General features: G+C 50.7%; 1 protein-coding gene across 1 annotated transcript; it reads right to left on the bottom strand.

Annotated features, from left to right (window-relative positions):
- Positions 1-1964: 1964 nt before the first annotated feature.
- Positions 1965-9620, bottom strand: LOC143407222 (olfactory receptor 9S13-like). The gene is made up of 3 exons (XM_076866370.1): positions 8684-9620; positions 2595-2653; positions 1965-2069 (listed from the first exon to the last, which is right to left on the bottom strand). Exons 1-3 carry the CDS (start codon positions 9618-9620, stop codon positions 1965-1967), a joined length of 1101 nt encoding a protein of 366 aa, XP_076722485.1.
- Between the last annotated feature and the right edge of the window lie 1690 nt (positions 9621-11310).

The raw sequence follows: 11310 nt of genomic DNA on the forward strand, positions 1-11310 counted from the left end.
GGTAGAGAGTCTTGTTGTTTGGCGTGTTCATCTGTGGGTTTGTGCACACAGGACACATTGTGTGCAGAGATGTGTGCTCTTAGGTGAGTGTACGTGGGGCATACGCATACACAAAGCCCCGCAGGTCTCCACCTTTGCAGCACCCCAGAACCTCCAGCTGTGATCACAGACTTATGTGTTCAGCTCCGTGTGTATGTGAACGTGTTTCAGGAAGGATTGTGCTTAAGGCCTGTGGAGAAAGAGCTGTGAAAACCCAGGACACACCGTGGGTGGGTTGGGGCTGGGGAGCAGGTGGCCCCCATCTCACCTGGAAGGAAGCACTTGGGAGAGTGAAGAGGAGCCTCAGGAGAGGGTGTGCTGTTGAGAGGGAAGACGGGGTGGGTGGGAGGCTGGCCACCTGGGATGGGCTGTGCTCCTGAGCAGCAGTTGTCCATCCCAGACATGCAGTCAGCCCCAATCTGGGATCTTGTACCCTTTTCTTTGCTTCCTTGTTTGCAGCTAAAGCAAAGAAGGCAGGTATGGCCTTCAAGGTCAAGGGCCAATAATTAGCATGCGCTTTGAAGGGGGACTGGCCTCCAGAGCTGTGGGTGGCCTCTGCTCCTGGACCTGGGAAGGGAGTTTTCTGGGGGCAGCCTGTGGCAGACTGTGCTACAGGTGGGCCTCCTTTCAGCTGGAACCTCCCTACATCTGAGGGTCTCTGCTCAACTGGGAGTCTGCCAGCTCCCGGCCCCTGGATTTGAGTGTCAGGATGTGGAAGTGGTCGTGGTCTGCAGATTGAGGCCGCCTTGGGCAAGGTGGCGGTGGGGTGGTGCTTTCTCCCCTTATCCCCTGGTGGTGGCTTGTTTTTCCTTTTTTGTTTTTGGCTGCTTCAACTTCAAAATTTATTTTGCTGAACTTAATTTATACTGTCACTTGGAAGGCTCACCTCTGTCCCCAACTGTGCCCAGTGCAGTTAAGTAAACGTTGGAAGAACCTGTTAGAACTCTTGCTGAGGCGGAAAACCAGCAGACCTGGCATGAAAATAGCATTTGGAACAGTTTTGTTTTTTATTTATTTAACATCTTGCCAAGAATCATAAATCCTAAAAGGTGCCATTCACTGAAGCCCATGTGAGCCCCACATCTGCATTCTGTCATGTCGTCCTCAGGACATTGCCCAGTGGGTATGTGCTCACTGTGCACATGAGCAGGCAGTGGTGGGACGGCTCCCCAAGGCCGGCCCTGAGGCGTGGCAGAGCAGGCTTGCCCTCGAGAAGGGCAGTGTCCAAAGAAAACAGAAGACACTTCAAGGCCCAGGCTCAGGCCCAGGCAGTCCCTTCTTGAGTAAGGACTCCAGTAGCTCAGACAAGAGCAAGGATTGACAGTTGGGATCATATCAACTTAGAAGCTTCTGCACAGCAAAGGAAACAGTGAAGAGGCAGCCAGAAGAACGGGGAAAGCCACTCTTCTGACAGCAGCGCTTCAGCAGCTCTTCATTGCTGTGACCCAAATACCCCAAGAACAACAGCAGAAGAAAAGTTCATTTTGGTTCATGGTTTCAGAGTTTCAATCTGTGGTCAGTTGACTTCATGGTTCTGGGCCCGGGTGGGGCGGAACATCATGGTGGAGGGCACGGAGGGGGAAGTAGCTCAGAACATGGCACCGTGAAGCAGAGAGAGCTCAGCTCCAACCTGACCTGCCTATAGTTACTGCCCAGTCAGTCCCTTTAGTGCCTCCATAACCCAGTCACTTAATATCTGAACATCCTTGCAGGTGAGCATTTGGGGGACACCTAATACAGAAACCATGGCAGAGAATTAGTGTCGTAATATAAAAAGAACCAAAAAAAAAAAAAAAAAAGAAAGAAAGAAAGAAAGAATGCCAACTTAATACCAAAAAGAAAGAAAAACCCCAGTCAAAATCAGGCAAGTGAACTGAGCAGACACCTCTCAAACGAAGTACAATGGGCAGTAATTTCATACAAATTCATTCAACATCTTTAGCTCTTGGGACTATGCAAATTAGAACCACACTGAGGTTCTGTTCCCCCTCAGTCACTTTGACTGTGTTCAAGGGCACGAACAGCAGTGCCTGCTGGCAAGGACACAGGGGAGAGGACCCCTCAGGTACTGCAGTGGGAGTGCAAATACAGCCACTGGCCGCCAGAGGGCAGGCTCCTCAAAAAGGGCGCAGTAGCATCACCACGTATGAAGCCGTTGACCCTGCCTCCCCGTCACACCTGCAGAGACTAAGGCCAGCCATCACAGAGGGAGATGCACACCGTGTCTTCTAAGGCACAATTCACAGTATCCTAGCTATCTGTCAACTGATGAAAGGATAAAGAAACGCATATGTATATACACAATGGAGTATTCTTCAGTCACAACAAGAATTAAGTCGTCGTTTTCAGGAAAATAGCTAGAGCTGGAGGTCACCATGTTGGGTGGAATGTGGCAGGTGTACATTTAGCTTTTTAATAACTGCCAAGCTGTTTCCCAAAGGTCTCCACATTCTCTCCATCAGTCTCTGACAGCCCCAGTTGCCGCCTTCTGTCTCAGCCCTGCTGGTGAGTGTGCTAAGGAGCCATCGTGGTTTTGAGGTGTATTTCCTAGTTACTAGTGTTGAGCATATTGCCGTGTGATGGTTTGCCATCTGTATGTCTTCTTTGATGAAGTAAAAATTAGCCACTTTTTACTCATTTGTGTTTGGTTGGTTGTTTTCTTACTTAAAATTATGTTTGTGTATAATGTAATGTAATCCTTTATCACATATATGATCTGCAAATATTTTCTTCCAGTCTGTGACTAGCGTGGTAGGTAGGCAGCTTCCACGGTGGCCCCAGAGCCCTCTGCCTCCTGGTATTCACGTTGTGTTTAACACCCTCCTGGAGGTGGCCTGGACTGGGTGCTCTCTTCTCACGAGCAGCATAGATGAAGCGCTGTTGTGCTGCATGCAATCAGTTTGTTGAGTAAAGACTGGGGCTCGGGGCTGGGGATGTGGCTTAAGCAGTAGCGTGCTCACCTGGCATGCGCGGGGCACTGGGTTCAATCCTCAGCACCACATAAAAATAAAAAATAAAGATGTTGTGTCCACAAAAATTAAAAAATAAATATTAAAATAAATATTAAAAAACCTCTCTCTCTCTCTCTCTCTCTCTCTCTTAAAAAAAAAAAAAAGAGTTATCCATGCCTGTCTGACCATCCCCCATCATTATGATGGTCATGGGGATCTATAGATCAAGAAAGACTATACTTGTAAATTGTACCTAAGGAACCAAACTCGAGGAGCCTCAGGCACACCTGGATCTAATATATATATATATATATATATAAAAGATTCTAGACTTTTGAGCTGATGTAGAAATTGATAGCTAATATAATTATTTTAGTGCTTTTTCTTTCCATATAAATTTCAGAATTAGGTCATCAATGTCTCTTGGATTTTGATGGGGATTGCAATGAATCTAGAGACCAAATTGGAACAAATGAGTATCTTAGCAATGTAGAATATTTCAGTCCACAAACACTTTAGCTCCCTTCATTTAGGCTTTTTAATTTTTCATTGATACTCTATACTTTTTTGTTAATGTACTTTAACATTTTGTTAAGTTTATTCTAACATATTTTTTTTACTTGGCATATTGCATATGACAGGGAAGTCCAAACCGCAGTCACTCCTTGCTGGTGTAGAAGTGCAATTGGCTGTGTGTGCTGATTTTGTATCCTGAGATTGAGGTTGATTTATTTTTCTAAGGGATTTTTTTTTTTTTGTAGATTCTTAGAGTTTTTCCAAGGCCATCTTACCTGGCATGGCCTGCTGAAGCTGCGTGTCTCAATGACACAACAGTTTCCAGTTTACTTGGCATATTTGCAATAGAAATAATTCCTTGTACCATCAAAGACACACAGGAGATTGTTCCTAACAGTGTGCTCATGATGTCCCCAAGTTAGAATAGCTCTACTGTCCACCAGCCACAGAAGGGATGTATGATTCGAGCAATCGAATACTGAACAGCAGTGGAAAAGAGGGAACAGCCGTCCTGGGCAGCAGCGAGGATGGCCCGGGGCATCTGTTGCATCAGGTAAGTCTACGAAGAAAACACCTCACGCGAACTGATTTTTGGGATTCTCTAAGCAGACAAAAGTCATTTTTGTTCTTAGAGGTCATCAGAATAATGATTGCCCTAGCAGCAGGGTGTTCATTGATAAAGGGCACAAAAGAGCTCTCTTTGGCTCAGCGTTTCCTGTCCTGGTGAGGGCAGCAGGGCCTGGGCATCCTGTGAAGACACCTAGTGTATGTGTGCAGTGGAGGGGAGCTCGATGGGTGGGGATGTCCTGGAGAGTGACCTTGGAGGTCACCAAGGGAGGGAAAGCAGACTGCAGGATGTGAGGGGCAAGACCAGCCCCTGAGGGGTGCCAGTAGTTAGCCAGCACAGAGAAGAGTGCCCAGCAAAGATGTCTGGTCCTGCAGGAATGACCAGAGGTGTTTAGAAAGCACAAAGCTTGATGAATGTCCCAAACAGACACCAGTGGAAGACAGTCACCAAAGAGCAATTGACAGATGGTACCCGGTTCCACTCAGAGGTCTTCCTTGACAAGGAATGGGACATGCCCATTAGGTCTGGACAGTGAGCAGTGGCAGAAGCAGAGAGCAGGTTGCAGAGGGGTGAAGAGTAGCATGAACAGAGGTGTGAAGTCTAGAGTATTGTAAGAAATGCTCCTGGGAGTGAGTGCGAGGTGAGCAGCCCACAGACCTGCCTGAGCTAGAGGGAAGGGTGAGGATGATGAGCAGGTCTGCAGGGGTGGGGGAGGGGGAGAGGAGAGGAGGAGGAGAAGAAAGTGCAGCTGCTGGTGGTTCAGCTCAGGTCAGCCCGTGTTCAGTAGCCACGAGGGGCTGTCACTACGACTAGAGAGAACTGAGATGTGGTCTGTGTCCTTGAGGTCAGCATGCACCAACGTGCATTCTCTTGTGCACATGCACACACGCAGCTGCCTTCACTGTGAGAAGGGAAGTGATTTGGCAAGCATGGCCACAGTTGAAGCATATGAGAAGAGGGCATTGAGGACTGTCCTGGAACTGACCCTGGGACTGTGCTGGAGAAGGGCAGAGGGTAAAATGATATGGTGCACCCCGTAGGCTATGAAGGGGGCTCTGGGACAACTGCAGGGTCGTGACGGGGAGCACTGGCCTATGTGGCAAGAGAAGGTCCAGGATGTCCCTGAGAGCACCAGAGTGGCCAACTGCTCTGGGTGGGGTCTCACCGGCCCCTCTAGCCTAAGGCAGAGGCCTTAGAAGCCCTCTGCCAGGGTCTGATGAGCACCTGGTGGAAGGCCAAGGTGGGCAGGGAGACCGAGAAGCAGACCACCCAGATGCCAGGGGCCAGAGATGACAGGGCCTCTAACTAAGTCCATGCACACCCAGACCCGTGTGCTGCAGCATGGCACTGTTCCAGCCAGGCAGGGCGTGCCATTTAAAACTGTTCCAGAGAAGTGTGAGGTGGCTCCTGTCCTCACCTTAAGGTTGGAAAGACCTTGACTGGTTTGGCTGTGCCACATAATCAGGAGCTTTGTCATGTGGGATGCCGTCAGCCAGAGACACGCTGGGTCTCTCCTCGGTCCCCTGCTACATCTTTCAAGAGTATCTACACTTTATTTCCTAATAGTTTACACACCATAGATATTAAAGAGTTTTTATTATAACATTTTACCTTTAAGATTCCATCATGTATTTTGAAATAGCCCAATAGAACAGAATACAGTCTCTAGAAGCAAGCATGCCCACAGGGGCACCTGGTTAATGACTTGGTGACCCTGCACAACTCTAGAGAAAAGGTGCTTTAAAAAGTGTTTCTTAGGTCAGTGAATGGGACATAACCTTCCTGTGCTCATACGTGAACACATGACCAGTGTAACTCCACATCCTGTTGAGCCATTAGAATGGGCTCAAGACTGTAATGGGTCACTCCCCATGCATGTTTAATATCTCAGTACACCCTGCTGTCATGCACATCTAAAAACAAGTTACAGAAAGAAAACCCGCACCCAGGACATGAGCACTGGCCACGGGCCCAGGATGGAAGGCTGGCTGACATGCAGCTTCCTGGGCTTGGGATAGTGTGTGGTCCTGGGAAGCAGCAAGGCCATCAGGTCCCTGCAGTTTGGGTAAGAAGGAGGGGCTTGCGTAGTAACCCAGGACCAAGGTGACTTTGTCCTGCAGAACACAGGGTTACCTGGAGGCAGTATCAAGGACATTGGGCGCATCCCCACACCTGAGCCCCACACCTGGGCGGGTTTTGTCTGTGCCCGGAAGTGGCCTCAGGAAGCAGCCAACACAGGGCTCCTGGCACGGTCGACTCAAGGTGGCCGTGGTCAGGCCAGTGGGAACTGTCAGTGACCATGTGCAGCACACAGTTCACCCCTGAAGCACAAAAGCCATCACCAGTGTGGTGTGCATGTGGACACCGGATGAAAGCCTCAGCAAAGAGACCTAAGCATAACAAGATATCAGAGAAGAGTATCTTTGGGGACGTGGCATAGGCAAGTATTAAATGCCACAGAACCATGAAGGAAGTGGCCAACACAGTTACCTGGTAATAAGTTTAGAGAATGATGTTGACTAACTTTGTTAAAAAAGAGAAACAACTATGTGGATGTGAATACTACCAAGTGGGAGAAGTATTTCCAAATCAAATAACCAACAGGGGTCATAAGGATGGGAGAGGTGAAGAATTTCTACAATCAATATGAAAAAGAAAACAGTGGAAAAATGGGCAAAGCAGATATACTTCCCCCCCAAAGAATATCCAGATGTCTGTTCTGTGAAAAGGTGGGTAGCTCAGGAGCCACTCAAGAAATGACAATGAAAATGGCAGGGACGTGTGATCACTAACCCCAAATGGGGAGGCTTGTGAAGCAGAACACACCGGCTCCTGATGATTCACAGCAGTGGAAATGGTGTTTGCTTTGGTCAATGTGAGCAGAAATTGGCATCATGTTTGGAAAACTATTTGGGTGAACAATTTCATGTTTAAGAATGCCCGCAGGATTTCATTTCATTCACAGGAAAAGATGTTTAAAAGAACACAGAATTATTTTAAGGGCCAGTAATTAGTAACAACCAAAATGTCCATGGTCAGTAGGAGGATGAGTGAATGACCATGTCAATACTGTACGCAGGTGGTTCCTGACCTACAGTGGTCTGACTTAACGGTTCCTGATTCCCTGATGCTGTGAGTTACCCTTTCACTGCTCTGCTTTCCTTCCTGGACATGTTGAAGGATTTAGGTGACACTCAGCACTGGTATCAGAGAGGCTCCTGTGAGATGATTTTTCCCATCCCGAAACTGAAGTCAGCCTTCTGAGCATGCTTAGGTAGGTCAGGCTGAACTGTGACCTGTAGGTGACAAGTATTGGATGCAGTGCAGCCTATGATGTTTCCAACCTACCTTGGGCTTACAAGGTGTAATCCCATGGCAACTGAGGAACATCTGTAATGGAATCATGTACAGTGGACAGCCAAGGGCTCCGTTACAGGCAGCTGGACATGGGCGAGCAGCAGTGGTCAAACAGAAGACAAACTGTGCATACCTCTCCATGGAAAGTTCTGTGAAGACAAAGTACTTTTGTCTTCACAGAACTTTCCATGGAGAGGAGCTTGTGCCACCCAGATCCTGAAAATGTAGTTAGTCAGGATAAGGCTAACCCGGAGGGCGAGGACAGGCAGGTGGCGTGAGCGGTACCTTCTCTTGACCTGCAGATGTTGAACTTGTTGAGTTGTAGATGAAACTTGTGTATTTTCCCTTGGAATTAGTGTTTTTATTGTGCATGTACAGACATATGTGTATATACCAGGAGGGATAAGTCCTGCTCTGCATCCATATGCACACACACTGTGTGTATATGATGTATACAGTTACGGTCACACGCACAGTGCAGCTTTTTACTTTCTCCCAAGTCCATCCTGAGGCCAGGAAGGGGCTGCCGGTCCCAGGGCCATGCTGTCTGTGCCCATGGTGTGATACCCAGGATCCTGGGCAAGCTCTGCCCCAAGAGAAGCCACCCCGATGCCCAGACCCCTGCAGCTTCTTCGCACACAGGCTTTCTTTGTCAGACTGGGCCACTCAACAGCCAAAATGCTCCACCTGATGCCAGACTTGCTCTGCGGGATGGCTTGGTTGTTGATCTTTAAACAGTTATTATTTTTAGTAGCTCCTTGGCACTGGTGTGGAAGATGGGCTGAGGGAGCGGGCAGGCAGACCCTTCACTCACATCACGGGAGGCCACCAGCCAGCCAGGCTCTGCGTCTGGGTGAAAGCTGGGTTAGTGAGATACACATTTTTGTCTGACAACTTTAATCAGGATGCACAATATCTATCCTCTGACCAACTAAAGCCTGGGAAATGGCCCAGAGATGCAAAGGAGGAGGCAGAAGGCAAGGCCCTGCTCGGTGCCCACCCAGGCTTCCTGTGGTCAGGCTGTCAGTCCTCCTCAGAGTTCTGCATGGTGCCCATGACCAGTCGTCTCCATCCATGCATCTCACACGTAATAAACATCTGGTCCATGAAATGCTCTAAGGACCTTGGCGAACATGTGCCCCAACACCTTCAAGTGCATTTTGAAGTAGGGAGCAGTTGGAAGATATATCTCCATAGAGCCCTTCAGTCCAGCTCTGTGGACACTGTCACCAGAACTTTCTTCACTTGGCAATGTGCCTCTGTCCCAGCCTCTGCAGAGCGTCCTTCACGTCCTTGTTCCGCAGGCTGTAGATGAGGGGGTTGAGCATCGGGATGACCAGGGTATAGAAGACGGAGACCACCTTGCCCTGCTCCATGGACTCCACAGCTCCTGGCTGGGCGTACATCACAAATAGTGTTCCATAAAATAAGGACACGGCTGTCAGGTGGGAGCCACAGGTGGAGAAGAGCTTGTGCCGCCCAGATCCTGAGCGCATCCTGAGGATGGTCACTGCTATGTAGCCATAGGAGACCAGGACTGCTAGTGTAGTGCTCACAATGATGAAACCACAGAGGCCAAACAGGAGAAGCTCATTGAGAGCCGTGTTGGCACAGGCCAGCTGGAGCAGCGGGGGGACATCACAGAAGAAGTGGTCGATGCGGTTGGAGCTGCAGAAGGGCAGCTGGAAGGTGAGGCTGGTCTGTACCATGGAGTTGAGGCAGCCTCCACAGTAGGTGCCCAGCACCAGGCGAGAGCATGTCTTGGAGCACATGGTCGCAGGGTACTGCAGGGGGCTGCAGATGGCCATAAAGCGGTCATAAGCCATCACAGCCAAAAGGAAAGTCTCAGTGGTAGCCAGTAAGGAGAAGAAGAACAGCTGGGTGGCACATCCCCTAAAGCTGATGGCCTTGGAGGAGAGGAAGTTGGCCAGGGCATTGGGGGCGATGACGGAGGAGTAGCAGAGGTCCAGGAAGGACAGGTTCTTGAGGAAGAAGTACATGGGGGAGTGCAGGCGGGCATCCAGGGTGATGACCACGATCATGGTGACGTTTCCCAGGACGGTCACCACATACAGGGCCAGGAAGACAGTAAAGAGCAGAGCTTGAATCTCCACCCCTCCTCTAAAGCCCTCCAGCACAAACTCCCGCAAGGGCAGTGCTGAGAGGTTTCCGTTTCTGAGGGTCGGCATGGCCCTGCGCTGGGACAGCAGGCAGAGAGGACAGTGGAGGCAGTGAGATTGAGCAGATTATGGGACCGTGGTCACGTATTTTGTGGAGTGCAGAGACGTGTCAGTGCCGTGCTGCACACTGAACCAGAGAATTCTTGAACACCCCCCTTGGTGGTGCCCACACTGGCTGCATAGCTTGACCTTGGGATGAGCTGAGAATACTTGGAATGCCCATCCCCAAGGCCAAGGCCATTGACTCACGTGGGAAGAGGGACAGAGCAGAGCTGTCCAGCTTGGTGAGGACCCAGGGCCATCCCTGGGCCCAGTGGAATGAGCAGCTGACCACGGGGTAGGGAGGGTGCCCATCTGCTGGGGACTGGAAGACTGACTGGGTGTGATAGGATGGCCTGTCCTCCCCACTGTCCCTGGCCTACTGTGCACAGCGTGGTCCTGAGCCAGCAGCGTCCCTGGCCCCTGGGAGCTGGTGGAAATGCAGGAGCCGCAGCCCCAGCCTGCAGACTCAGAGCCTGTGCTTAGCAAGGGGCAGCCAGCGGGTGCTCAGGCCAAGGCTCACAGGCCCTGCTCAGCCACCAGGGTGCGGGGCAGGGTGCAGGGCAGGGTGCGGGGCAGGGTGTGGGGCAGGGTGTAGGGCAGGGTGCGGGCAGGGGAGTGGTCTCTGTCTCCCTGCTGGGGCAAGGCCTTACTGCATACACAGCCCTGCTGCCTGCTCACTCATGGTCAGCTTCTGGTCCTAGAAGGCCTGAGCAGGTGGTGTGTTGACCTTACCTGTCCAGGTGAGGGTCAGGACTGGCCCATGGTCATACAGCCAGCAGCTGTGCTTCCAGGGTTCCTATGCTCCTGAGCCAGGTCTATGCTGGAGACAGGGCGGCGGATGCCCAGTCCCCTTGTCCTCTGCGGCCCAGTTGTGACCTCTTGAGCAGTGAGTGAGGGGCAGGCAGTAGTAGGTCCAGTGAGGCTCTGGGCCCAGGCTGTGTGTGTAGCAGGCTCCTAGCTTTGTGAAGAGCAGGGGCCCCACGTCAGCCTCCTCTCCTGTCCTGCCAGCTGGGCAGCGTGTTAAGGCACCTTCACTTGGGGTCACTGTGTACCTGGCAGGGCTGCTATTGGGCCTCCAATGGCCAATTAGTGAGGCCCTGGGCCTCTGCAGTGCCTGGACTCCAACTCCCTGGGCCCCCAAGCTGCAGGGCTGTGGCCAATCTGTGTGTCATCACCATCTCCTCCCAGTGGGGCGGCAGGAAGACTGAATCATCAGGGACTCCCTTGAGGGATGCAGCAGACAACTCCTAGGGACCTCGTGTCCAGGGCCCCTTGTAAGAGCTGCTGCCCTGGGCTGGGCTAATGTGACCTCCTGACCCACAGCCCTCCCCCTCCTGCTCCACCCTGGCCATGGTGTGCGGGCCGTGAGGTGGGAACCCTGCCCTGGGAGGGTAGCCAGCCCGCTCTGCCCCGGCTGTGACTGTTCCTGCACAGACAGGCCCTTGTCACCTTCTGGACAGGTTCAGAAGTTAGACTAGTTTACCTCTAAGTTCCCTTCTCTTGTTATTTTTGCAAACAAGTGTATATTTTCTTTTGCCTTCAAATTTTATTTTTTAAATTTATTTTTATTGTTTTAATTGCTTTTTTAAAAAAATACATGACAGTGAATGCATCACGATTCTTATTACACATGTAGAACACAATTTTTTATATCTCT

This window comes from Callospermophilus lateralis, chromosome 9 (genome assembly GCF_048772815.1).
Source record: "Callospermophilus lateralis isolate mCalLat2 chromosome 9, mCalLat2.hap1, whole genome shotgun sequence".
NCBI lineage: Eukaryota > Metazoa > Chordata > Mammalia > Rodentia > Sciuridae > Callospermophilus > Callospermophilus lateralis.

What these genes read in the sequence shown, in the direction of transcription:
- LOC143407222 (XM_076866370.1), bottom strand. Translation starts at nt 9,620, where the DNA reads ATGCCGACCCTCAGAAACGGAAACCTCTCAGCACTGCCCTTGCGGGAG. An exon ending in GAGGCTGGGACAGAGGCACA is followed by an intron (nt 2,654 to 8,683) that starts TTGCCAAGTGAA and finishes TGGCTAATTTTT; the next exon opens with ACTTCATCAAAGAAGACATA. An exon ending in CGGCAATATGCTCAACACTA is followed by an intron (nt 2,070 to 2,594) that starts GTAACTAGGAAA and finishes CCTTGCCAGCAG; the next exon opens with GCACTGCTGTTCGTGCCCTT.